General features: G+C 47.2%; 1 protein-coding gene across 6 annotated transcripts in view; it reads left to right on the top strand.

Annotated features, from left to right (window-relative positions):
- Nucleotides 1-26,724, top strand: part of MPP3 (MAGUK p55 scaffold protein 3) — a 79,576-nt gene that overhangs the window by 37,061 nt on the left and 15,791 nt on the right. For 4 of the 6 annotated variants that reach the window (XR_013390441.1, XR_013390440.1, XM_077917381.1 and 1 more), the window contains exons 10-15: nt 1,013-1,209; nt 8,072-8,136; nt 13,103-13,123; nt 17,431-17,475; nt 18,438-18,602; nt 20,832-20,912. Coding sequence is in view for 4 of the 6 variants with exons in the window: in XM_077917381.1 (XP_077773507.1) it covers nt 1,013-1,209; nt 8,072-8,136; nt 13,103-13,123; nt 17,431-17,475; nt 18,438-18,602; nt 20,832-20,912 (574 nt within the window). In the remaining 2 variants the exon portion in view is untranslated. The remainder of the gene's footprint in view (nt 1-1,012; nt 1,210-8,071; nt 8,137-13,102; nt 13,124-17,430; nt 17,476-18,437; nt 18,603-20,831; nt 20,913-26,724) is intronic. The other 2 variants (XM_077917383.1, XM_077917384.1) reach the window with 2 other exon arrangements.

The following is a 26,724-nucleotide window of genomic DNA, read 5'->3' as shown; positions in this document are numbered from 1 at the left end:
ATGTCCACCCCCAGAATATTCCTAGAACGCCACTAGCATTAAATTGTCTAGTTTTTCTAGATTGTAAGGTGTGGGTTTTTTGGGGGGGGGAAACAATGTAAGAAAACCTGCCGCCACCATAACAAACACATTTTTTCCTTTAAAAAAGTCACACAGGAATGTGGAGCCTTCCTGGTGTTGGTGGACTCCAGGTCCCATCAGCCCCCAGCCAGCATGGCCAAAGGTCAGGGGATGCTGGGAATTGTAGTTCAGCATGGTGAGGCCTATACACCTACCATTCTTGATGGGGAAGAGAGGTAGGGAATGAAAGTGAAGGAGCGTCTCCACCCCCATCGTTCAGCCCGGACACTGAGGTGCCTTCTGGTGGTTCCCTCACTGTGAGAAGTGAGGTTACAGGGAACCAGGCAGAGGGCCTTCTCGGTAGTGGCGCCCGCCCTGTGGAACACCCTCCCATCAGATGTCAAGGAAATAAACAACTATCTGACTTTTAGGAGTCATCTGAAGGCAGCTCTGTTTAGGGAAGTTTTTAATGTTTGATGTTTTATCATGTTTTTAATATTTTGTTGGGAGCCGCCCAGAGTGGCTGGGGAGGCCCAGCCAGATGGGCAGGGTAGAAATAAATGATAATGATAATGATAATGATAATGATAATGATGATTATTATAATAGAAGTCACCATCCCTCCCCCGTGGTAAGTGTTTCCTCTTGTCTAAAACCACTTTAACTGCTTTAGGCCCACCCCAAAGGCAACATTATTCATGTAAAATATTTTTAATAACTGAAATGGCCCCACAAATTCACATGTTGTGAATGGCTGTTGTGAATTTTTTTTTTTGGGGGGGGGGGCAGCTAATATATGTTCTCCCTGTGTTGCCAGCCATTTTGAGAATCAATGATGTTTATTTCATTTTGTTTGCTAATAATTGGAGAGTGCTAAATCCTTTGGACAATACAAAAATTTGCAGCTTTTCTCATGTAGCACTGGATGTGATGTTCCTTCCTTCCTTCCCAGGTATTCATGAGAGCCCTCTTCTCCTACAACCCAAAAGAGGATAAAGCAATCCCATGCCAGGAGGCCGGGCTGCCATTTCAGAAAAGGCACATCTTGGAGGTGGTGAGCCAGGACGACCCGACGTGGTGGCAGGCCAAACGTGTGGGCGACACGAATCTCCGGGCAGGGCTGATCCCCTCAAAGCAGTTCCAAGAAAGGTTGGTCAGTTGTGTGTGACTGTGGGTTGGTCAGTTGTGTGTGACTGTGGGTCAGAAAGCATGCGCAAAACCGTGGACTTTGTGCAGGTGTGATGACAAACCATAGTGACCTGTTACGAGAACAAATCTGTGATGAACCTCAAACTCTCATGTTTCTTCCTCCCCTTCCCTTGAGTGAGAGGGGAAGTGGTGGTGAGGAGCTTCTGCTTCTGGTCTGTGGCAAACTATAATTGGCCATTTCATCAAAACGTGACAAACTATGGTTTGTACAAACCATTGTTTATAATAATAATAATAATAATAATAATTTATTATTTATACCCCGCCCATCTGGCTGGGTTTCCCCAGCCACTCTGGGCGGCTTCCAACTGAATATTAAAAACAGTACAGCATCAAACATTAAAAACTTCCCTAAAGAGGGCTGCCTTCAGATGACTTTTAAAAGTAAAATAGTTGTTTATTGCTTCAAGGCAGTATTAAACTGTGGTTGAGGCTTGCTGGTTTGAGGACCAACCACGCTTTGCCACACTGGGGCAAAACCACAAACTGTCTGAAGGGGTTCAGGTTGGTGAAGTTTGTTCCAAGATCTTTTAACTAGGGGGTCTTCTTTAGGCGTCCCCATCAACTGATGGTTTGGTCCAGGGAAAAAATGTTCTTGTAGTGTCTCCCTAGGGAGACTTGCCTTTATGTTGCTTTGGTACCAAGTAAAGAGCTTTTTAAGGGACGCGGGTGGTGCTGTGGGTTAAACCACAGAGCCTAGGACTTGCCGATCAGAAGGTCGGCGGTTCGAATCCCTGCGACGGGGTGAGCTCCCGTTGCTCGGTCCCTGCTCCTGCCAACCTAGCAGTTCGAAAGCCGTCAAAGTGCAAGTAGATAAATAGGTACTGCTCCAGCGGGAAGGTAAACGGCGTTTCCGTGCACTGCTCTGGTTCACGAGAAGCAGTTTAGTCATGCTGGCCACATGACCCAGAAGCTGTACGCCGGCTCCCTTGGACAGTAAAGCGAGATGAGCGCTGCAACCCCAGAGTCGGCCACGACTGGACCTAATGGTCAGGGGTCCCTTTACCTTTACTAAAGAGCTTTTTAATTTCTTGGGCTTTGAAAGTCTCCCCTACTTCGCTTTTATGCTGCTTCATTCTTGTTTCAATTCCACTGATTGTTTTATGAATTACTCCTTTTAATATTGTGGTGGTTTAATATTCTTTTTAAATATTTGTTTAGCATAATCTTAGCTGTTCGTAAGAGAGGTAACACACACAGTGCTATATCCTATGCAACAGTGCTATATCCTATGCAACAGCGATCAGGGACCCAACTCCCATCATTCCTGACCATTGGCTATGCTGGCTGGGGCTGATGGGAGTTGGAGTCCAACGACATCAGGAGGGCCACAATTTCCCCACCCGTTCTTTGCAAGGCAGCAAATTCTGCACCTGAGTCTCAGAGGCCCTGTATGAGCAAATAGGTTTAGGAGCGACGTGTTCAGCCACTTCAAATGAGCTTGATCCTCTCAGCTACCTGTGCAAAGCTTAACGCTGTTATCGCCAGCACCAAATTTCTCTTCTCTCTTAAGCCTCTCTGCAGCAGCTGCGAGGGGCTTAGAACGGAAAAAGGATCCATCTCCTCTGAAAGGCAAGATGCGACTTGCCACTATGAATTTTTCTCTTCTTAAAAATTGATTTTTAGTGCAAAGGAGGGAACAACAAATCGATGGTAATAGAAACAAACGTTCTGCGTGCGGCGAGCAGCTGCCTTCTGCCTTAAATCACACCGTTTCCTTTTGCGTGCTAATTCCTTGCACAGCTCTTCCTTCCCTCGGCCTGCAGCAGTCAGAACTAACTCGCAAGGATCAGGAGCAAAGAGAGTTGCAGTGGCTGCAGACAACGAAAACCAAGGAAGAGGACCAATGCAGCCTATTCCCAGAGCTGTCCTGGCGCAGGGTGGGGTGGAACTGGGGCATTATAGTCCTGGCCCCCGCAAAGCAAGCTCTCCACCCCACATCACTGCTGTGGATTCTGCAGGTCCTTGCCATGGCCCTGCCACATGGCTCACAGCGTACACTCACGTGGTTCCTTGCATTGTGGCAGGGCTCCAGCCCCACACCTGCCTCCTGGCTCCACATACCCTCCGGGAGTCTCTGGACCTTCCCATCTGCCTTCTGAATCCAAATAAGAAGCCAGCTGCTTGTTGGCTTATCTTGGACTCTTGCCCCTTGAACAAACCTGCCGATGCACAGGCTGTGCACGTGACTCAAACCAAGCCAGTTTGGAGTCTTGGGTCTGAATTCCTGCACCTGCCTACAGCTTAGGCACGAAAGCAGGACCACGGACAGCTCCAAGCTATGCACTGGAAGGACAGATCGTGAAGCTGAGGCTCCAATACTTTGGCCACCTCATGAGAAGAGAAGACTTCCTGGAAAAGACCCTGATGTTGGGAAAGATGGGGGGCACAAGGAGAAGGGGACGGCAGAGGACGAGATGGTTGGACAGTGTTCTCGAAGCTACAAACATGAGTTTGACCAAACTGCGGGAGGGAGTGGAAGACAGGAGTGCCTGGCGTGCTCTGGTCCATGGGGTCACGAAGAGTCGGACACGACTAAACAACTAAACAACAACAACAGCTACATGCAGCTGGCTAGTATGTTGCTTCAGCATGCCAGGAGAGCCCTTTGGGTGTGTCACTCCCCTCCGTTTTTAAAAATTAAGTTTTCCCAAATTCACACATATATTTCAATTCACAATCCAAACTTTTTTCTCTTTTTTTCGACTTCCCACCCCATTTTCCATGTGTTTCTGTTTCTCTCCCTCTGTTGCACGCTGTCTTCTATCTCTTAAACCTTAACCAAACTTCTGTCATCTTTAAACCCTTCTGTTGCTCATATTTCAGATTCTGCTTGCGTGTTTGTCATGTAATAATCATTCTTTAAATAAACCGAAAGGGGCTTACATTCTTCCACAAAACCTTCGTCATTAAGTTCTCATATTTTAGCTGTTAACTTTGCCAGTTCTGCATCAGCTTGCTTGTCCATTCTTCTTGGGTGGGTATTTTTGTTTCTTTCCATTTTTGTGCGCAGAGAATCCTAGCTGCAGTTGTAACCCACAGGGGGGTTAAATTAACTAACTCTTGGCGCTATGGTTCTGGGCTGCAGTTCACATCAACTCTGAGCATTGGCCATGCTGGCGTGGGCTGATGGAAGTTGGAGTCCAACAACCTCTAAGGGTTCTCCATCCCTGGTTGACATGGCCTTCACGCAGCTCGGGGTTTCTAGCTGTGTCCCACTGTGCTAATAATAATAATAATAATAATAATAATAATAATAATAATAATAAAATAATAATTTTGGCTGGGCCTCCCCAGCCACTCTGGGCAGCTCCCAACAGAATATTAAAAACACAATAAAACATCAAACATTAAAAACTTCCCTAAACAGGGCTGCCTTCAGATGTCTTCTAAAAGTCAGATAGTCGTTTATTTCCTTGACATCTGATGGGAGGGTGTTCCACAGGGTGGACGCCACTACCAAGAAGGCCCTGTGCCTGGTTCCCTGCAGTGAGGGAACCTCCAGAAGGCCCTCAGAGTCAGACCTCAGTGTCCGGGCTGAATGATGGGGGTGGAGATGCTTCTTCAGGTATACTGGGCCGAGGCTTTAAAGGAGCTGCGCTTGGCTCTTACGACACCGACTCTGGCAGAGCTAGGGGGTTTCCTGCTCCACAGAGAGTGAAGAAATACGAGTCCGAAAAGAAAGAGAGTGACTTTTTCAGGTGCTGTAGATTGGGGTAGGCAACCTAAGTCCTGGAGGCCGGATGCGGCCCAATCGCCTTCTCAATCTGGCCCGTGGACGGTTCAGGAATCAGCGTGTTTTTACATGAGTAGAATGTGTGCTTTTATTTAAAATGCACCTCTGGGTTATTTGTGGAGCATAGGAAGTCGTTCATTCCCCCTCCAAAAAATATAGTCCGGCCCACCACATGTTCTGAGAGGCGGTGGACCGGCCCACGGCTGAAAAAGGTTGCTGACCCCTGCTGTAGATGGTGTCCCCCTTTCATGGCAGAGCAGCATCTTCTGGGGATAATTTCTGCACCTTGTGCTCTTCTTCTTCCTTATCCTCAGACCCTTCTGATTGGGGTTTCCCAGCTCCTACATCATAATAACTTACAGAACAGATCCAGGAATGGGATCTGCATACACCTCCAGCTATTGGCAACCCATGTCCCTCTCAAGGAAAGCTCCCCATGCTTGTTCCTGAAGAGAGGCTGTTTTGATGTACTAGTGATGTGGGATGTGGAATCAATGGGGGTTGTGTGTGTGTCAAGGAATGAGGGGTTTTGAGAAGCATCAAGGAGATGGTTGGAGGTGGGGCACAGTGGTGCCGGACTGGACTGTGTGCAGTCGTGGGAGTAGAGCTGTTGTAAGCTTGGACAGTGAATGGTCCGTGAAACAATGAGTCACGCTTGCACCTGGAGCCCCAAACTCAAGAGACTCCATCCGGAATCAGCATCCTTCCTTTCTTTGCATCCCTGATGCACACCTCTTTTAGACAGCAAGGACCTTGGGGGCAGGGACGTGCCTTGTAAAAACCCATGCACACTACTGATGCTGGGGTTTTGGCCCAGAAACTGCTTTGGTCGCCCTGTACGATGACCTCTGTCGAGAGAGAAACAAAGAAAAAAATGTCCCTGCTAATTCTTCTCAACCTCTCAGCAGCTTTCGATACCATCGACCAGGGTAGCCTCCTGGAGTGACTGTCCGAACGAGGGGTGGGAGGCAGGATTAAGACCTCATCTCATTTTATCAAGATAATTTTATTGGAACAAGATATGAAGCTATTGATTATGCGGCCAGCGTATTCCCTTTTCTACGTGACCCATCTCTTGCAAAGGCACACCATGGAAAGGAACAACCAGAAGATTCAAGATTTCTGTACCTGCTTTCTCTCTTTTTTTTAAGAGGAAAGGGAGAGATGCGCTGAAGGGTACATTACAGTTGAGAAAGGGAGTACCCTGGAGGAATGGTTCTGTGAACAGGCAGCAGAATTATTTATTACACCACGGTGGGGAACCTTTTTTCAGCTCAAGGGCCACATTTCCCACCTGGGTAACCTTCCGAGGGCCACCGGCAAGTGGTGGGCAGAGCCAGAGGCAAAAACATTCTCCTCCTCCTGCATGCCCCCTAAATCTGCTCTGCAGTTTTCCCCAACCTTCCAAAACAGATTTGGGAACGGTGTGGGTCACACACTAGGGCAAGGAGCGGAGGAAACCCCATTCCTCTCGTGCTAATCCTCGCACTCATGCAAGGATTTAGTTCAATGTTTCCCACACTTGGCTTCCCAGCTGTTTTTGGAGTACAACTCCCATTATCCCTAGCTAGCAGGACCAGTGGCCAGGGATGATGGGAACGGTAGTCCAAAAACAGCTGGGGACCCAAGTTTGGGAAACACAGATTTAGTTGAGTACTTGGGAGCCAGTGTGATGTAGTGGTTAAGAGGGGTGGACTCGTAATCTGGTGAACCGGGTTCGCATCTCCGCTCCTCCACATGCAGCTGCTGGGTGACCTTGGGCCAGTCACACTTCTTTGAAGTCTCTCAGCCCCACTCACCTCACAGAGTGTTTGTTGTGGGGGAGGAAGGGAAGGAGAATGTAAGCCGCTTTAATAATAATAATAATAATAATAATAATAATAATAATAAATTTTATTTATACCCCACCCTCCCCAGCCAAGGCCGGGCTCAGAGCGGCTTACAAGCAATAATAAAAACAAGTTAAATGATTACAACTTAAAAACAAAATAAAAAACACAACATTAAAATATTGAAACATTAAAATATTAAAATGTAGCCTCATCGCAGGAGGAGAAGGAAAAGAAAAAAGAAAGAGAGGGAGGGAATCAAATTGGCTCCAAGCCAAAGGCCAGGCGGAACAACTCTGTCTTACAGGCCCTGCGGAAAGAAATCAGATCCTGCAGGGCCCTGGTGTCATGAGGCAGAGCATTCCACCAGAGTTGAAAAGGCCCTGGCTCTGGTTGAAGCCAATCTAACTTCCTTAGGGCCCGGAACCACTAGGGTGTTGCTATTTATGGACCTTGAGGCTCTCCGTGGGGCATGCCGGGAGAGGCAGTCCCGTAGGTACGAGGCTTTGAGACTCCTTCAGGTAGTGATAAAGCGGGATATCAAATCCAAACTCTTCTTCTTGTTCTTGTTCTTCTTCTTCTTGGAATGTTGGAGCAGGGCTAGAGAGGGTTGCGGCCTGGGAAAGGGGGAGTCCAGAGGCAGTTCCAAGGGCCAGACAGAGGTGCTTGGAGATCTGCATTTGGCCGCCTGAGGTTCCTGTACATTGCATTGGAAGCCAGTGCAGTGCTGAAGTTAGAGAGCCAGCCTAGGACTGCTATATCTAAAAACTAGGACAGGCTGATGGCCACACCAGCACCCAGATGCAGCTTTGAATCTCTACTTTTCCCCACTGCAGCAGAAACCATGAAATAGATGAGGGAGCACCTGGCAGTTTCTGGTCACTCAGAACTGCTTCTCAGTAGAAAGCTCAGAGACCCCTTTTTGGGGAGCAAGGGAAATGCACAATGCGTGTCTTAATTTGGGAAACTGGTATGGATCAGGAACCTGTTCTGGATCAGGACCCCCCACAGCTGCTTCCCTCTCCTTTGGGAGTTTCGAATGGCGGTGTTGATTATGATTGTTAAAGTCTGAACAAAGTAACGTGTGATTTGGCCCTTGATCTCGTTTGATTTCAGCGGGAACTGAGCGCAACGAGCGCATTCCGGCTCTCTGGCTTGAGGCTTTCTCCTTGAGTTCTTCTCTGCTCCCTTTCTGAATCGAAACGATAAACTCTTGTGTTTTTCTTTTTCCATGTAGGCGTCTGATGTACAGAAGGACCATTGGAGCGCTGCACAACGCCAGAAGCGTCACAAAACCGCTCTGTGAGTCACCGCGAAACCTTTCCATTGTTTGTTTAGTGTGGCTTGTGTGTTTCCTCTACATCTGGCTTTTCCTTTCTCTTTCCCAAACCGGGCTTCTTTTGTGAGGCTTTGCAATGCCATCCCTTGAAAGGTGCAGAGCCACCGGGAGCCTGAAGCACGGCTGTGTCTTGCCATTCAGGTACAACTACCGTAGGGTAGCGCTGTGGGGGAGGTAAGAGGGAATACGGGGAAGGTAGCTCTTTGCGAAAGAGAGCCTATTGTGCTGTGGCCTCCACACACTTCTGTGAGTTAATGACAACTGTTTATTCTTTGCGCACACAGTCAGGGCCCATGCAGTCTTGGTAAGTTTTGCAGGGCAGCCCAATGATGTCATAAGTCCAAGACACTATCTGTCTTGAGAGCCAATGTGGTGTAGTGGTTAAGAGCAGTAGACTTGTAATCTGGGGAACCGGGTTCGCTTCCCTGCTCCTCCACATGCAGCTGCTGGGTGACCTTGGGCCAGTCACACTTCTTTGAAGTCTCTCAGCCCCACTCACCTCACAGTGTTTGTTGTGGGGGAGGAAGGGAAAGGAGAATGTTAGCCGCTTTGAGAGTCCTTCAGGTAGTGATAAAGCGGGATATCAAATCCAAACTCCTCCTCCTCCTCCTCCTCCTCCTCCTCCTCCTCTTCTTCTTCTTCTGGACATCTGGTGGGCTGTGAGGAAGGCCCTGTTGTGCACTTGATGCCTTGCTCAGTGTCAAGACCAGGGGTCAGCAAACTTTTCCAACACGGGGCCAGTCCACTGTCCCTCAGACCTTGTGGGCGGTAGGGGGACTATATTTTTTTGGGGGGAAATGAACGATTTTCGCCCGCCTGCAAAGAGGCCTGAAGATGCTTCGCTTTACCTGTCGGTAAAGTTGTTGTCCTAATAGCCGCACTTGGGCTTCTCCAGCCAGCCAGGCGCTGTGGCGGGGTAGGAGGCTGCGTTGGCTGGCGAAGGCAGAAGCAGCAGCCCTGGTGAAGGAGCTGCGGATGGAGGTAGGGGAACCGGGGCGTCGCCGGGGCTTTTACCCACCCTTCTGCTGCTGCTGCTTCCTGAGAGGCAGAGAAGAAGACAGAGCCGCCTGCCAACCCACAAGCGGTGACCGCGGTCACTGCAACCACCTGCCTGAACGCCATGGGAGAAATGGAGGGAGGGAGGGAGGCAGGCGGCGATGAAGGAAGCACATGAGGAAGCAGCGTGGAGAAGGGGCGTGGAGAAGGAAGGAAGTGCGGACTAAGGGAGGATGAGCAGGAGGAAAATGCAGCAGCCGTCAGCTGGCATCATACACCCTGCTGAGCCAGGCAAGCGGGTGAGTCGACTCACGGCGGCCGGTGTGGGACAAGATTGCTCCGTCCCTGAGGAGAAAAGCGCCACCATGTGAGGGAGAGGAAAAGAACATGTGCGCTGGCGATCCGCGTGGTGATTCCCGGACCATCCACGGGGCAGATCTAGAAGGCAATTGGGCCTGATTCGGCCTGCAGGCCTTAGTTTGCTGATCCATGGTCAAGACACTGCATGTGAGACGTTTCTCCTTTTCCAGGCAACCTTCTGCTTCCCTTCCAGGAGTTGCACCGATTGTCCATATTCCACGGCTGGTTCTTCCCTTTCAGCAGTTAGAATGTTTACACTGACATGCTGTGATATCACAGCAGCTCAGCCAATGGCTAAGGAAGTTCAGACACAGTTGCCCGGGGCGCCAGCTCAAGGGGGTCAAGCTTTTAATGGCCTCCCAATATTTTTGGGGAGGGTGGCTGGGCCCTCCAAATGTTGAGGGGGTGGAGGAGGCTGAGCACGGAGCCAAACATGGCGTGGCTTCAGTGACTGGCTCTTCCTTCTCCTGCCGTGGAAGGAGGCTGATCGTGAGAGAAGAAGGGGACCTGCTGGTATTGAAGCTCTGCCTCACTTGGCCTCCTCCCGACGATGCAATGTTGTGTGTGTGACATCAAACACACATGTGATGTGTGATGTCACACATGTGACGGTGGGCACCCTCAATCTTTGGCGAAGTTGCCACCTCTGCACATGCCAGTTGTGTGTGTGTGTGCGTGCAAGTTATATGTGTAAGATTCTGGACCATTCAAAATTATTTTGTAGGGGAGTCTGCCCCTACACCTAGGGTCCTCAGAGGTTTAGAGTATCTGCTGCTTTAATCCCACCTGATCCTCTGGATTAAGCTAGCCACACTGTACTGTGTCTCAATAGTGATTTGGTGAAATGGCTCTGAATTAAGTAGGAGCAGTGTTTTTGGTCCTGTGTGGTGTGATGACTGCTTTCATGAATGCTTTGAGACCCATGTGGGACTCACAAGCTTCTGGAGAACTTTTGGAGCGTGGGCTGAGATGGGACAGTCCTGAGCCCAGAGTTTGCTTTATGCCCAGATGTAGCCCTGTGTTCTCAGCCCTGCAGCTAGCATGCAACAGACACAGGCAGCTGGTCTTTCCTTGACCATCTCCACTTACCCCCTGCACATCTGGATTTCAGGCAGCCCTGAGTCCCAGCACTTCTTTGCGTTTAAAAATGAAGCATTGCACAACCCCTGGAAATGGAATCTTTTTAGCAGAAAAATTTCCCACATTTTGAAATGCATTTCATACAATTTCATACAATTAATTTTTTACACGGTGAATATAATGCAAGGCAGACTGAGCGACTTGAATGGATATAACACCAATTATAATTATAATCAACTTTTTCATGCGGCTATAATAAGTACATATATTTATGCACACAAAAGCTCTTCAGCCATGCCAGTGTAAGTATGTTAACAGCTTTCGGTACCTTTATGCCCTCCTCACTTTAAAATCCCCATAATGGGAGAGAAGCGTTTGCTGTTGAATGTGTTTTGACAATCCTTTCTTTGTATAATAAGCCGAGGAAACCAAAGTTGGTTACCAACTTTGGAAGAAGCCGGGATCTTAAGTCGTGCTTTGAAGTTGGTTTAATATCCTAAATTGTTTTGAAGCAGGGTAATAATAGTTCCCAAGTTTTCTGGAAAACGGTGGTTAGCAAAGAGACCTCCTGGCTTGGTTGTGGCTCATAGGGTTGCATGCATGCAGAAAAGACTTAATTCATATATTGCCTACTTAAGCCACGATATGCTCATCTGAACAAAAGCATCTAGAATTCACTTGACTTATTTGAAAGACAATTGCATTGTAGGTTTACTAGAAGTTTTGTAAGGGGGACTATATAAATTATTGCAAAATGATTTAGGAAGGAAATAATTAGGAAATGAAGTTTAAAAGCATTAATTATAATAATAAAATGCAAGATTAGATAGCAAATTTGAAAATCACTAGACAGGGTTGATGGAAGTCTCAGGCTATAATAGCCAAAATGAGGATTATGTGATGTGATGTTTTGTTTGGAAAACATATGCAAAAATTAATAAAAACGATTTATTAGAAAAAAGAAAAGAATTCACTTGAATTGCACTTAAACAGTGCAGTCCTAGGTGTGTCTACTCAGAGATTATACAGTCGTACTTTGGAAGTCGAACTGAATCCGTTCCAGAAGTCTGTTTGACTTATTTTATTTTACTTGTATGCCGCCTTTCCACAGTTAAAACAATGCTCAAGGCGGCTTACAATATGAAAATATTTACATTACAAATATAGCAAAATAGTCATAAAAATAAACAAAACATATTAAAAACTACATAACCAAACTGAACAATTTCTACATAAAAAGAAAGATACAAAAAGTTAATATCAGCAACAACAACAGCAACAACTCCCAGCAAAACTTTCCCCAAAATACCTCATTCCTTGATGGGCAGCAGCCACAGCAGCAGTCCTTATGAGGCCTGTCAGGCCCTGCCATAGGCCAGATGGAGAGTGGCAGGACTGGGGCCCTCAGGCGCTCAGCCCGGGAGTCCTCCTGGGCCTTCCGAAACATTCGACTTTCAAAGTGCGGCTTCTGATTGGCTGCAGGAGCTTCCTGCAGCCAATCATAAGCCGTGGAAGTCCCGTCGGACGTTTGGCTTCCAAAAGAACGTTTGAAAACCGGAACACTCACTTCCGGTTTTTGATCGTTCGGGAGCCAAAACATACGAGTTCCGGGGCATTTGAGAACCAAGGTACAACTGTATTCCTATCTACTAACACCTTTGGTTTTATAAGATTTGCAGCACTGGAGTTTGTTGTTGATGCACCCCAATCCATCAGATATTGCAGTTAAAATAATACTGGCTGTTGCAAAAGCCTCAGGGAGATGCATGCACCATGTAAAACCCATTTCTAGTTTTGCTTCCCAACTTTAAGCCAAACGGGCACGTTAATCTCTGATCTCAGTTGATTTGGGGCAACTGAAAATACTCGTTTCCAAAACCCGCATTGCTGTGTGCAATTCATCCTGAATTGAAGCATTTGCAGGATGCGGGCGAGAATAGGGAACTCATGGTGTTCTGGCTATGTGAACAGCATGTCCAAATAATGGTCAAATTGGCCACAAAGTGTTAACCATCCATGAGACTCTCATCTGGCAGCATCTGTTGTCCAACAAAGGAAGGAGGGTTGTTACGCAGGCCAGAGAATGAATGAAAATGTTACTCCAGGGATCTCCAGCATTGGTGGTTCCATGTGGACACGCAGTGTCCTCTGTTACACTTACGGCAACAATCGAGAAGCTGCTGGTATCTCCCCGTGCAACTGTCCACATGTTTGAGAGGTCTTCCTTGCACACTAGGAACATAGGAACCTGCCTTATATCGGTCAAATGATTGGTCCATCTAGCACAGCTTTGTCTACACTGACCTCGGAGATGCTGGCGATTCAGCCTGGGACCTTTTACACGCAGAGCAGTTTTTGTCTTACTGCGAAACCATGGCTCTTCCCCACTGAGAGCCAGAATTTGAGCACGTGCCCCTAATGCTTTGGAACACTTCCCCCTCCCTCGGCCTCCTTTTAACTCTGCTGCCTCTTGTCTTTTCACGCTGACCTCAGACGATCAATCTTCTGAGAAAGGTAGGTTCACTGCCCGTTCCTGGAGCGAGCAAGCTGTGACTTTCCCTGCACGTAAAGAGCTTGTAGAATAAAACAGCTTTATTCGACAAAAGCCAACCATGAAGCAGATCCAGATTACAGGAAGCTCAGAATAGTTTGTGTGCCATATGTAGATTTATCGGTACAGCTTTCTGTCATCGGTTTTGCTTCCAATTCCTCCCCCCCCCCCAAAAAAATACATCAACTGGACACATTGCAACAAAGGAGGTGAAAGCATAGTTTTGAAAGGGTGGGCATGGGAAGGTTTTCAAAATTTCCTTTGCAAGCATAGGGACTAGGACCATGATTTTTTTTTTTTAATGAAAAGAAAACTGGAGGAGGGTGCTTCACACATGGCTTTGCTTCCTATGATGCAGTATTGCCTCATCCCACACAAGTTTGGTCAGCGATAAGCTCTGCCTTGTGTGCTGGGCTTAGGATTGTACCCTCCCATGTCAGAGAAAGAATGTGTGCATGTGAATAACCTTGAGATTCTGCAAAGTATTTAAATGCAAAAACATTAGCAGCCTGCTGGATCCGTCAAGTGGTCCAGCGTCCTGTTCTCACAGTGGCCAACCAGATCATAGCTGTCAACGTTTCCCTTTTTTAAAGGGAAATTCCCTTATTCCGAATAGGATTCCTTGCAAGAAAAGGGAAAAGTTGACAGCTATGAACCAGGTGCCTGTAGGAAACCTGCGAGCGGGTCCTCTCCCCTCCTGCGTTTTCCAGAAACTGGCATTCAGAAGTGGCGCTGCCTCCAGCCGTGGAAGCAGAGCGTGACCATCCTGCCAGCTATCCACTCATAGCTTTCTCTTTCACGAATTTGTCCCGTCCTTTTTTAAAGCCATCCAAATTGGTGGGAGTGAGTTCCCTGGTGTAACTGTGCACAGTGTGAAGAAGGGCTTATTTGTCACCTTTATCGAAGTGCTGCCACATTACACAGTGGACAGGAACATGGATGTGTATGTCAGGAGTTCAGCCTACACTCGAGTAGGACCCTGGCAGAGACACATGCCCGACTGGCATGTTCTCTCCCTCCTGGTCTTTCGTTCGGGAGCTTCAAAAGCTTTCTTCATCCCGAACATCACAGTGACCGATGCCAACTGATACCGCAGAGTTTGCGCAGTTGCGTAACAGACCTCAGCATTTTGGCTCATCTACTTTATTTACATATAAACACACACGGAGCACTGCAACATGGCTCCCTCTCTCTCTAGCATCAGATAGCAAAGAGAAAAAGAACAAAGGACAATAGTTCCACTTCACGGAACACAATAACACAAACATCCTGTCTCTGTCACTTCCCACTCTGTGGAGTCAAAACATAAACCGTCATGTGATAGACAAAAATCCCATGACTGTAATCATGGAGCAGGAATTCTAACAGTGCTGACTGCTACTTTCTGTGAGTCTAAAGAGGGGGGAGAGGGCGTGGGTCGTAGCCCCAGACCGAGTCCCATTGCTGAGCCAGCAGGGGCTGGGAGGAACACTTGCCCGAGAGCAGAATCCACATACAGAGTCAGGCAGTCCAGAGGTCAGGGAATCCAGATGATCCCAGAGCCAAAGGTCCAATTAGATAGCAGGAAGCAACAAGGAAGGAACCCAGAACCACAGGCGTTGTTTCCAGCAACAACTGACTGCTGCTGAGAGCTCTGTTTAAGAAGCCCGGAGCCAGCTGGTTATCATCAGTGCCTTTTCTGTGTCCTGATCAGCTGCAGGTGGAGTCATTCCGTCTTCTCATTCATTGATTCATTCATCATTTTATTTACACACCGCCTTTCCGTAGTTAAAAGTGCTCAAGGCGGTTTACAGCAGGACAAGATTTACATAATTACCAACATAACAAAAATCATAAACAATAAATAAAACACATAAAAATACACAGTCAAATGGAAAACAATTTCCACATAAATAATAAAATCTAAAACTAAGAATATAGCATTGATATCAATCACAATTTAAAATGACATAGATAAAAAATAAAAGGAATTAAAAAACAACAAAAAACGGGGTCCTCTCTGCCCAACAGTGTGGAAATGTTCAGGGATGCAGGAAGGATATATTGTCTGATAATAGCCTTTCCAATTTGTGTTAACAAGTTCACAATTTAGCAGAGTAACATTCCCCTTTTTAAACTTGCAGCGGATGCGTTTGCTCAGGCTCGCTAAAGCCTCTATAACTGTTCTGGTATTTTCCCCTTATTCCCTCATAAAAGATAAGACATGACACAGTCTTCTATAAAAGTATAAAAAAGTTTACTCACACACCATTCTGTTCACAATAGGATCCCAGAAGGCAGACTTAGCTTAGAAAAGTAACACACACCTGGAAACTATCTCATATGGAGACAGTCCCTTTGTCCTCTCTTGGCTGGAGGCCAAGAGAGCATCTTTGGCTAAGCAGATGTTGCTTCTTCGACGAAAGTAGTGGCAGAGAGAGGGATGGCTGCCCTGCCCAGTGCTTTTGTCGTTACCTGCACAGGTGAGGCCACACCCACCTCTAGTCACATGCAGAGGAAGTCTGTCCTAGCCCAGAAGGAAACAGGAAGTTTACCTGCTGGCTCGACAAACATTCCTCCCCATGTGTAAACATGTGCTGTCTAGGAATGTTGTACTTGACTGCTCTTGTGTTTCATATCCCACAAGCAGCAGCAGTAGCACTCCTTTATAGAGTCTGTCAGGCCGCTAAGCCAGGTGGAGAGAAGCAGGGCAGGGGCCTTCACACACACCCCGTAGTTCAGTCAGTCTCCCCCTTCAGGCTGCTGTTCAGCAGGCGAAGCTGACTCCTGGCCCATGACACACTTTCGGCCTTTGTCTGGTTGGCCACTGTGAGAACAGGATGCTGGACTAGATGGGCCATTGACCTGATCCTGCCAGACTCTTCTTATGTCCTTTGGGAGGCTGGCAAAAAGGCAATCTCTGCACAAGAGAGCAAACCTGCGAATGCTGGTCTCGCCCACAGCCCTGTCTAAGGCGGGTGGTGGGCTTGATTCAGAAAGGCTCTGGGGCGTGATGCCATTGCAGTGCGAAAAGGGCCGGTTGATTTGCTCCTCAATCTAATTTCCCCCGCTTCCCACGCCAGCCCAGGTCCAGGTCCATTTCTATCCCTGTCCAGCTTGTTAATTAGTGGATTTGAACAGGGTTTGCTGCAGAAAGAGACCTTTAGCGTGACAAAGCAGAGAGGGGATAAGCCCTGCGTTTCCTCTTAATATGCCCCCGGGGACTCTAATGTCAATCTTGTTTAATTTTCCTTAGCTATTATTTGCTGAGCGTTTTTTTTTTAACTGTGTAATTTTTGTGCTAATCACATGGATTAAGCCCCTGCCGTTTCTGAAAAGTGATTGTGTTTCTCCTCGGTGCTTTTGTTCACGCAGTAGGTAATTTCCTGCTGAACGAGGGAGTGCTGCTTTCTCCCTTTCTGAATTTTTTGGACTTGCTCCCTCCAAGAAAAGAGCAACTCCTGAAGGTTTTAAGCCTGCCGGGCAGGGTGTTGGTTGGTTCTTTTCTGACTTAATAGCTGCGCAGCATCTAGTGTTCCAGGCGATTTATAAATAAATGTTATTTTAAAAAAGGCTCGGGGGCTAGCTGTTCATCAAAGCGTTTCAGCTCCTGGTGCTGTTTGCTTTCAGTCTCTCTGTGGAACCCGACATGGTTGTTCCTTAAGTGACAAAAGTCAGAAATCCAGTTGGGAAAGGAGGAGGAGGAAATAGTTTTGATTGGGGCTGCAAATGATATGATGCAGGATAGCTCAGGCAAAGGGACATGGGTGGCGCTGTGGGTTAAACCACGGAGCCTAGGACTTGCTGATCAGAAGGTCGGCGGTTTGAATCCCCACAACGGGGTGAGCTCCCGTTGCTTGGTCCCTGCTCCTGCCAACTTAGCAGTTCGAAAGCACATCAAGTGCAAGTAGATAAATAGGTACCGCTCTGGCAGGAAGGTAAACGGCGTTTCCGTGCGCTGCTCTGGTTCACCAGAAGCGGCTTAGTCATGCTGGCCACATGACCCAGAAGCTGTACGCCGGCTCCCTTGGCCAATAAAGCGAGATGAGCGCCGCAACCCCAGAGTCGGTCATGACTGGACCTAATGGTCAGGGGTCCTTTTACCTTTACCTTTTAGCTCAGGCAAAACATGGGACCCACATGCAATACAGCAGTTCAGTACCCCTCCCCTCCCCTGTCCCCCGGGTTTCATGCAAAAACACCAGAGATGCAGCATACAAAATGAATCGTCTTTTGGTATATAGCACTGTCGTCTTCGTTCATCTGCCTCTCTTATCTTTTTCTTTCTAAGCAGAAGACTGTGATTGCGAAGGATACTTCAATGGGCAATATATAGGTGAGGAGCTGGTGGTCTGCAGCCCACTCTGGCCTTGGTTGTGGGTATCATATGTACATTTGCTACTTACATAATAAAAACAATTTATTCCTTATACCCCTCCCATCTGACTGGGTTGCCCCAGCCACTCTTGGTAGCTGCCAGGGTAATATACAAACACAGCAAAACATCAGGTGCTAAAAGCTTCCTGATAAAAGCTTCAGGTATACTGAGCCTTGGCCCAGTATACCTGAAGGAGCGTCTCCACCCCCATTGTTCAGCCTGGATACTGAGGTCCAGCGCTGAGGGCCTTCTGGTGGTTCCCTCCCTGCGAGGTGAGGTTACAGGGAACTAGGCAGAGGGCCTTCTCGGTAGTGGCACCCACCCTGTGGGACGCCCTCCCATCGGATGTCAAGGAAATAAACAACTATCTGACTTTCTAGAAGACATCTGAAGGGAAGTTTTTAACGTTTGATGTTTTATCATGTTTTTAATATTCTGTTGGGAGCTGCTCACAGTGGCTGGGGAAACCCGGCCAGATGAGCGGGGTATAAATAAATAGTTATTATTGTTGTTGTTGTTGTTGTTATTGTTATGATTACAAGTTGCTTTCGTTTTACATGCTTGCTTTTGTATTGCAATTTATTGTATTTGCGTTAATGCATTTTACAAATGAGGCAAGCCACAAAACTTTGCAGCGTTGAAGTGCTTCTGGACAGGATTCCGGCTTAGTCAATCATATTGTCTCCCAGGATACGACATCCCATTTCCCTTTCACCCGCTCCCCCAGCAACATTCAGCCAGCATTCTGTGGCCACTGGGAGTAGCTATTTGGGCTGGTTTGGGGGCTTTCCCCTTCCTTAAGAAGTGGTGTTTTGGTTTTTTGTTTTTTTTTTTGGAAGTTCAGAACCTTGAGCCTGTTTGGGGGTCCCCAACCCATCGGACCAAACTTAGTGACAACGATGTTCTTTTTGGCTTTGCAGCTGGCTTGAGACGGAGTTTCCGGCTGAGTCGAAAGGAGAAGCAAAATGGCCAAAGTGAAGCCAAGCAGGTTGAACAGCCTCACCCCTCGGAGCTCCTCACCTACGAGGAAGTGGTGAAATACCAGCAGCAGCCAGGAGAAAGAAAGAGGCTGGTGGTTTTGATTGGTGAGTTATTCTGTGAGGAAAAGGCTATCGCTGGTGTTACGTACTGAAGTTCTCACCCTGGGCCAGCAGGGGGATACTGTAGATAGTTTTCACTCAGGTCCACATATGCAAATAAGGGATTGAAAGTGATGTTCAGTGATTGGATAGTTACAGAAAGTGGTTACAGTTGCGTTGTAGTGGAGCTCTATATAAGCAGGCTGGCTGAACCCTTCAGTTCAGTTCTGTTCTGGCCTGTGAATAAACAAGAGCTGTTTGAAGAAATCGCTGTGTCGTCTGATATGTTTACCCACAGCTGCCTTGCCCAGCAGCTTTATTTCTGAAATAAAGATATTCTGGAGCCCAAGACCAGCCTTTCCCAAACCTCTGAGAAGTGGAGAATAAATCTTGAGGGGGTTGTGGCTGAGGCGGTGTGTGTGTGTATAAATATATCTGTATCCGTATACAGTAGAACCTCGGTTGTTGAACGTAATCCATTCCGGAAAACCATTTGGCTTCCAAGACGTTTGACAACCGAGGTGCAATGGGCCGTCGGCAAAATCAATTGAGAAAAATGAGAAATGCGCCTCGGAAGCCATTTGACTTCTGAGGCACGTTAAAAAATGGAAGCATTTACTTCCAGGTTTTCAGTGTTTGGCTTCCGAAACGTTCGGCAGCTGAGACGTTCAAAAACTGAGGTTCCACTCTGTATAGGGAGATTGACTCAAAATAAGCCTGGTTTCACTATCCAAAGAGGACTGGAATTTGGATCAGCCTTATTTGGAGCCCAGGTAGTCTCAAAGAAGCAGTGCTTTTACATCAGGCTTTGCTAACAGGGGGTTTTGGACTACAATTCCCATCAGTCCCTGAGGCACCCCAGGCATGTGGGGCCTACAGTTGCCAAGCAGCCTCCAGGGTTGTCAAGGCTGGCACATTAATTTTTTTTGCAGATTTCTTCAGTGATGGGTCTTAAAAATACGGGTTTTGGGTGTGAGGAATTCAAATCTGCTAGCATTTTTGTGACTGGACCACATTTAGCTTGGTAAATCTGTGTTTGATTAAAGAGCACATAAATTGTTCTTGGAAAACCATTTTTTTTAAAAAAAAATTCACCTTCTGAAAACATCAGGTAATGCTAAATAATAGCTAATGATAATAGTAATAATAATAATATATAATGGCAGGTACTTGGCAATCATTTTTAATGATTTCTATGCAATTTTACACACATTTTACTTACCAAGCAAAACTAGGTTAGATTAATTTAACCAGTGCTATTTTTCTAGAAAAAGAGGTGCCAGAACTCACCATGAACTCACCTTGTTCTTTTATAATGGCAATGGCACCCACATGAGAGGTGCCTGAGTTCTGGTGAGTTCCTCCTGGGGGAAAAAGCCCTGAATTGAACCCAAATATTTTTTTTAATTCCCAAGGCACGTTACAACTTTTTTTAGCACCCCTCATTTTGGGAATAGGAAAGTTGAAAAATTCAACACGCCCCAACACGGCAGGCTGTGTGTGGTGTGCTCACATGCAGGCCTGTCCACTTAGTTCCTCACTGCCACCCTTCAATATCTGCTGCCTGAGGCGGTTATCTCACTCAGCCTAACGGTAGGGCCAGTCCTGCCAGACTTGGAGCTGAATGAGTGCAGGGTTTCTGCAGCTTCTAGGACGCCCCTTTCTTCAAGCTCAGGAGGAAGGGTTGTTGCGGGTGGCGAGCGAAAATGTGGAAGCCTGACGATGTCCAGAACTTTGTCTTAGCCACTGATGGAGACGTACCTTAGACTAGAATTCCTCTAGTCTCCCCCCCCCTTTCTTTTTTCCTTTCTCCTCCTATGATGGAACTCCTATTTGGGCTTTTTTCTGGCCCATGTAGGACCAGTCTGGATAGTTAGCCTTGGTGAAGACCAGATGTTTACATCCCCCAAAAAGTTTTTGATTTGAGTTTCCATTGAAACGAGGCTGCATTTTAATCTTTTAATGTTGTATTTTAATCTTGTTTTTAAGTTGTATTTCAATCAATTTGTTTTTATATCGGTTGTTAGCCGCCCTGAGCCTGGTCTTAGCTGGGGAGAGCAGGATATAAATAATTTTTAAAAAAATTATTATTATTATTATTATTATTATTATTATTATTAGGGTCCTGGGTGCAGACCTGTTCCTGACCTGTTCCTTTCGGCTCCGTCTTCTGTAAGGTACCCCTGTGCTTTGTGTTCAGTTGCAGTGATACACCTTCTCTCTCTGACCTCTCAGGTTCTTTGGGGTCCCGTTTGAACGAGCTCAAGCAGAAGGTGGTGGCAGAGAACCCGCAGGAGTACGGCGTTGCCGTGCCACGTGAGTAAACCCCACTTTTCTTTTCTTTTCCATGGCAAAATGCACCTCCCGCCTTGCCCCAGCACCTCCACCGTTTATGCCAAGCCGTTCATTACAGTCTTGTCAGGTGAAATGTGCATTTGGCAGACCTGAGAGGGAAGGCTTCCATTGCAATCTATAGCTGTAGAAAGAGCCGGGAGCAGTGTGCAAGAAACTGGAATGAGGGGGGGGGGGTTGAGAGAGAGAAAGAGGGAGAGGGAAAACGAGAGGGAGAGAGAGAAAGAGAGAGAGAATGAGTGAGAGAAAAGAGGGGAAAGAAAGAAAGAAAGAAAGAAAGAAAGGGAATGAGAGAAAGAGGGAGAAGGAGAGAGGGAGAGAGAATGAGAGAGAAAAAAGAGGGAGGGAAAAGAAAGAAAGAGCGAGAAAGAAAGGGGGGAATGAGAGAAAAAGAAAGAGGGGAGAGAGAGAGAGAGAGGGAAGGAAGGAAGGAAGGAAAGAAAGAAAGAAAGAAAGAAAGGGAGGGAGGGGGGAGAGAGAGAGAATGAGAGAGAAAGAGGGAGGAAGAGAGAGAGAAAGAAAGAAAGAAAGAAAGAAAGAAAGAAAGAAAGAAAGAGGGAGGGAAAAGAAAGTAAGAGAAAGAGAGAAAGAAAAAGGGAGGGAAAAGACAAAGAGAGAGAGAGAAAGAGAAGAAAGAAAGAAAGAAAGAAAGAAAGGGAGAGAGAGAGAATCAAAGGCACCTCCCACCCACCCAGTCATTAAGGAGAGATAGGGACGCGGGTGGCGCTGTTGTCTAAACAACTGAGGCTCTTGGGCTTTCTGATTGGAAGGTCGGTGGTTCGAATTCCCGCAACGGAATGAGCTCCCATTGCTCTGGCCCGCCTCCTTCCAACCTAGCAGTTCGAAAGCACACCAGTGCAGGTAGATAAATAGGTACTGCTGCAGCAGGAAGGTAAACGGCGTTTCTGTTCACTCTGGTTTCCGTCACGGTGTCCCGTTGCACCAGAAGCGGTTTAGTCATGCTGGCTACATGACCTGGAAAGCTGTCTGTGGACAAACACCGGCTCCCTTGGCCTGAAAAGCGAGATGAGCTCCTCAATCCCATAGTCGCCTTTGACTGGACTTAACCGTCCAGGGGTCCTTTACCTTTTAAGGAGAGATGTATTAAAATTGCTCCATTTAAAGGTCTGAAAAACAAACAAACAAGTGAATGATTCTCAAATGGAATGGCGGAGGAAGGGTGTGTGTGGTCCACCCCGGGTGTCATCACTGAGGGGTTTGTGTGATAAAACGAGTTTTAAAAATAAATAAAAATTGGGCTCATGAAACTTTTTAGGAGTGATGTGGTGGCTTAGGGGCCTACAGGTTCCGTGCTGCGTGAAACGGCAGCGTGGGACCTGCGCCTGCCTACTGCCTCTCCCTCAGCCGCCCTACAGCTGAGGGGGAGGCGGCAGAGAGGCTCCAAGCGCAGGAGAGGCTTGCCCCGCCCACAAGGGCATATCGCCCCGCCCCCGGCTGCAGGACACGCCCCTGCACCAGGCACCCGAGTGGCTAGCTGCACCGCTGCTCAAATGCAAACCTTAATATTTTGAAGCCTCTGTTTCCCCGTGAATTATGTTCGCACGCAACTTGCCACACTGGGAGCGAGTGGCGGCGAGAGCGTGAAACTGCTCCCAAGGGCCGCTGAATTGGGATGATGGATGACTTGCTGTTAAGCCATCCATCCGTGGCAGATGACAGAAATAATTATCCCAGAATGTCTTAAATAAGTGCTGCGTATGCACGCATGCCTCATAACTCAGCAACCCCCCCCCCCCGGCCACTGCGGATGATTTGAAAGCTGTGCACAGATGGGTCCTTCGTCTCTTGGGATCCCAAATGCAGAAACTGCCTTCTACCTTAGAAGGGCTGTAGGCGCACCTGAGCAGAGACACCGTTCGTGCCAAGCGTGTGTATGTTTTGTGTGCACGCACGTGGGACACTTCTTGCCCCCAGAGATTCTCCTTGGCTTGTTCGCTGCAATTTTCGCTGCACTCATCAGAGTGTGCCTGGTCCCAAGAGATTTTTTTAAACAGAGTTGGCGTGGAGGTGGCATTTCAGCTGCCAAGCATCTGTCTCGGTTGGCCTCGCTGCTCCCACGGGGATTGTAAGAGGGGAAGGGGAGCAGAGGGTCATCCCGCCTCTCCCCACAAGCACCTCACAGACCCATGTCCACGCCTGTGTTCTTCAACCTTGGGTCCCCAGATATCATTGGACAACTTCTTCTTCTTTGGTGATCACTTGTAGCCGAGTAAGATTGTCTTCCATAAACACTGTTTTAACAGTGGGTCCATAAGTGGCTGTGGAGGCCAATTCTGGATCCACACGTCCTTCCACAGTGGGGACATAGGTTTCCAGGCGGGAGTTGATCACGGTGAGGGTTTGCCAAGCGTGCCTTCCTCTTTGCACGTTTCTCCCTTTTGTCCTGAGTTTGAGCGTCTTCAAAGCCCATGACACCTTTGGTAAAGGCTGTTCTCCAGTTGGAGCACTCGCAGGCCAGTGTTTCCCAATTGTCGGTGTTTATACTACATTTTTAAAGATTTGCCTTGAGAGAGTCTTTTGTTGACCACCAGCATCACACTTTCCATCTTTAAGTTCGGAATAGAGTGGTTGCTTTGGAAGATGATAATCAGGCATCCGCACAACATGACCAGTACAACGAAGTTGATGTTGAAGAATCATTTCTTCGACATTGGTGATCTTTGCTTCTTCCAGTACGCTGGCATTAGTTCGCCTGTCTTCCCAAGTGATGTGTAGAAATTTTCAGAGACACCGTTGTCAACGGTGCACTTGGACTACAGCTCCCATCATCCCTCACCTTTGGCAAAGCTGGTTGGGGATGATAGGGGTTATAATCCAATTTTGGGCACCTCAGTTTAAGAAGGATGAGCTGGGACGTGCGCAGAGGAGGGCGATCAGGATGGTCAAGGGTCTGGAAACAAAGCCTTATGAGGAACGGTTGAAGGAGCTGGGTACGTTTAGCCTGGAAAAGAGGAGACTGAGAGGAGATACAGATTAGCCATCTTCAAATATCTCAGAGGCTGTCACATGGAAGAGGAACAAGCTTGTTTTCTCCTGCTCTGGAGCGGAGGACTTGAACCAATGGCTCCCAGTAACAAGAAAGGAGATTCCGACTCAACTTCAGAAAGAACTTTCTGACAGTAAGAGCAGTTTGACAGTGGAACAGATTCCCATGGAGGTGGTGGACTCTCCTTCTGTGGAGGTTTTTAAGCAGAGGTTGGGTGGCTATCTGCCATGGATGCTTTAGCTGAGATGCCTGCATTGCAGGGGGGGTTGAGGTCCCTTCCAACTTTACAATTCTACGATTCTATGAATATCAGCAGACAAAAGGTTGGAGAATTCGGACCTGCAGAGCCCATGTTGCTGTGGGGCAGGCACGATGCAGGCAGCAGGTGCCTACAGGGCAGAATAAGTCTGAATGGCTTGATCTGATGGAATCCAACACCATTTGGAAGTTCCACATCGCTGGGTTAAACTATGCAAAGCCACCTCTTGCAAAACTCAAGCAGTGGGGTTTTTTGTTTTTTTTGCAAGGACTGTAAACAAAACAAAACAAAACCCCATGCCCAACGCGCTGCAGTTCCCTGATCCTAATTCCATCACTCCTGCCTATAATTTTAAAAATATGTTGTTGGTTTTTTTAAAAAAAGAACATTAGATGCACCCACTCATTTAACATCACATGCTCAGCCTGTAAAAGGGTTTGGATATAAGTACAGGGGCTTCTCTTTCCAAATTTCCATTCTTTTTTTTTTGCCCCTTAAAATGAGCCGCTCCCCTTCTTACCACCTTCTTCCGATTTTGAAGCCTTCCTCTGTTTTGCATCAGCATTTTGTTCTTTACAAAACATCGATGGCAGAGGGCTGCTGCTGTTGTTTTATTCAACACAAAATTCTATAGTGAGCGGGGAGGCAGATTGCTTGCTTTGGTCCTAAATGCATTAGGATGGGTTGGGGTTTGAGGGTGGTGCAATAATCCGGCTTTCAACCGCTGCCGAAGAACAAGGCAATGGTGGCGGCGGCAGCGGGAACTTCTTGATACGATTCTGAAGCTGCTGGAATTAAATCAGAGCAGCAACGTTGGGAGAAATTTGCCGCCGCTGATGGAGGTGTTGAATAATTGAAACATTTGTAAGGCACCGAACTCGGCTATAAAATGTGAAAACCATTTTGGGAGCCAACAAGGAGATTATATAAATGTCCACGGTGTGAGGCCAGATGCAGAATATCATCTCTGGCATCAGTAAAGTCCATGGAGAAATAGCTCATGGCTGCTGAGTACTAGGCTGGAATATAACCAGGGGGGAGTGGGGAGGTGGTAACCTACAACCCCCCAGCCTTATTTATTCTTTTGGCCTAATTTATGGGGGTGTATGCAGGAGGAGAAAGGGTGCCAATCAGACCCTGATGGATTACTTTTGATACAACATGACCGCCAACTGAAAAAACGCTTCCCGTTCCTGAGGTGCGGTGTGTTCTGTGCTATGAAAAAATAAAATTTACCCACCAAGAGGAGCTAGATCAGTGGTTCCCAACCTTTTTTTGGCCATGCCCCACCTAAGCATCTCTAAAATCCTGATCTCTGTCCCCCGCCGTGACATATACAATGGCACCTTGGGTTACAGACGCTTCAGGTTACAGACTCCACTAACCCAGAAATAGTACCTCGGGTTAAGAACTTTGCTTCAGGATGAGAACAGAAATCACATGGTGGTGGCGCGGCGGCAGCGGGAGGTTCCATTAGCTAAAGTGGTGCTTCAGGTTAAGAACAGTTTCTGGTTAAGAACAGACCTCCAGAACGAAATAAATACTTAACCCGAGGTACCACTGTATATAGGTTGGAAGCCGCCCAGAGTGGCTGGGGCAACCCAGTCAGAAGGGTGGGCTATAAAGAACAGACCTCCGGAACGAATTAAGTTCTTAACCTGAGGTACCACTGTAATTCTTATTATTCAAAAGTGAACTATTCATGTGGAGGAAGCCTGAAAGACCATTAACTTGGTCTAAACAAGCTTCCAAATTGCCCCCCCTTAAAAATCACATTTCCCCCTTGTGGGGCGTGTGCCCCATGTTAGGGACCACAGAGCTAGATTCTGCAACATTCCACCCAGGCCAGGACTTTTTTTCAGGCGGAACTCACCGGAACTCAGTTCCAGCACCTCTTAGGTGGGCGCCATTACCATCGTAAGAGAACAAGGGAGGCGTTCATGGTGAGTTCCGGCATCTCTTTTTCTAGAAAAATAGCACTGCATAGAACCATAAAATTATAGAGGTGGCAGGGACCCCGAGCGTCATCTAATCCAAACCCCTGCAATGTGGGACTCTCAAGTAAGGCATCCATGACAGATGACCATCCAACCTTTGCTTGAACATCTCCCAGGAAGGAGAGTCCACCTTGGGAAGTTCTGTCGGAGGTCTTGAGTCTGGGAGGAGAAATAGAGAAATAGAGCTGTTTTTATATTGTGGGTGAAACTCCTCAGAGGGACTTAAGAGCGACAGTTCTGTAATTAATGATGGGAAAAGCGATGTTATCTATGAAGGCGATGATATATGGAAACCATCTCGATTCGAGGATTGGAAGAACAGAAAAATTCACACAGGATTATTATTATTGGTGTTTATCGGCTTAAGGAGACTATCAGAAGAGATCATAAAGAAAAAAGAGAAAATATAAGAACAAGATGTGATGTGGAAACAGCAAGATAAGACTGGATAGAATTATGAACTGTTTGGACTGATTTGGTCCGATTTGGACATTAACGCAGTAGCAAGAAGAT

The sequence above is a fragment of the Podarcis muralis genome, chromosome 13 (assembly GCF_964188315.1).
Source record: "Podarcis muralis chromosome 13, rPodMur119.hap1.1, whole genome shotgun sequence".
NCBI lineage: Eukaryota > Metazoa > Chordata > Lepidosauria > Squamata > Lacertidae > Podarcis > Podarcis muralis.
Note: the sequence above shows the minus strand (reverse complement) of the source record. Positions and strands in the feature narration are given on the sequence as shown.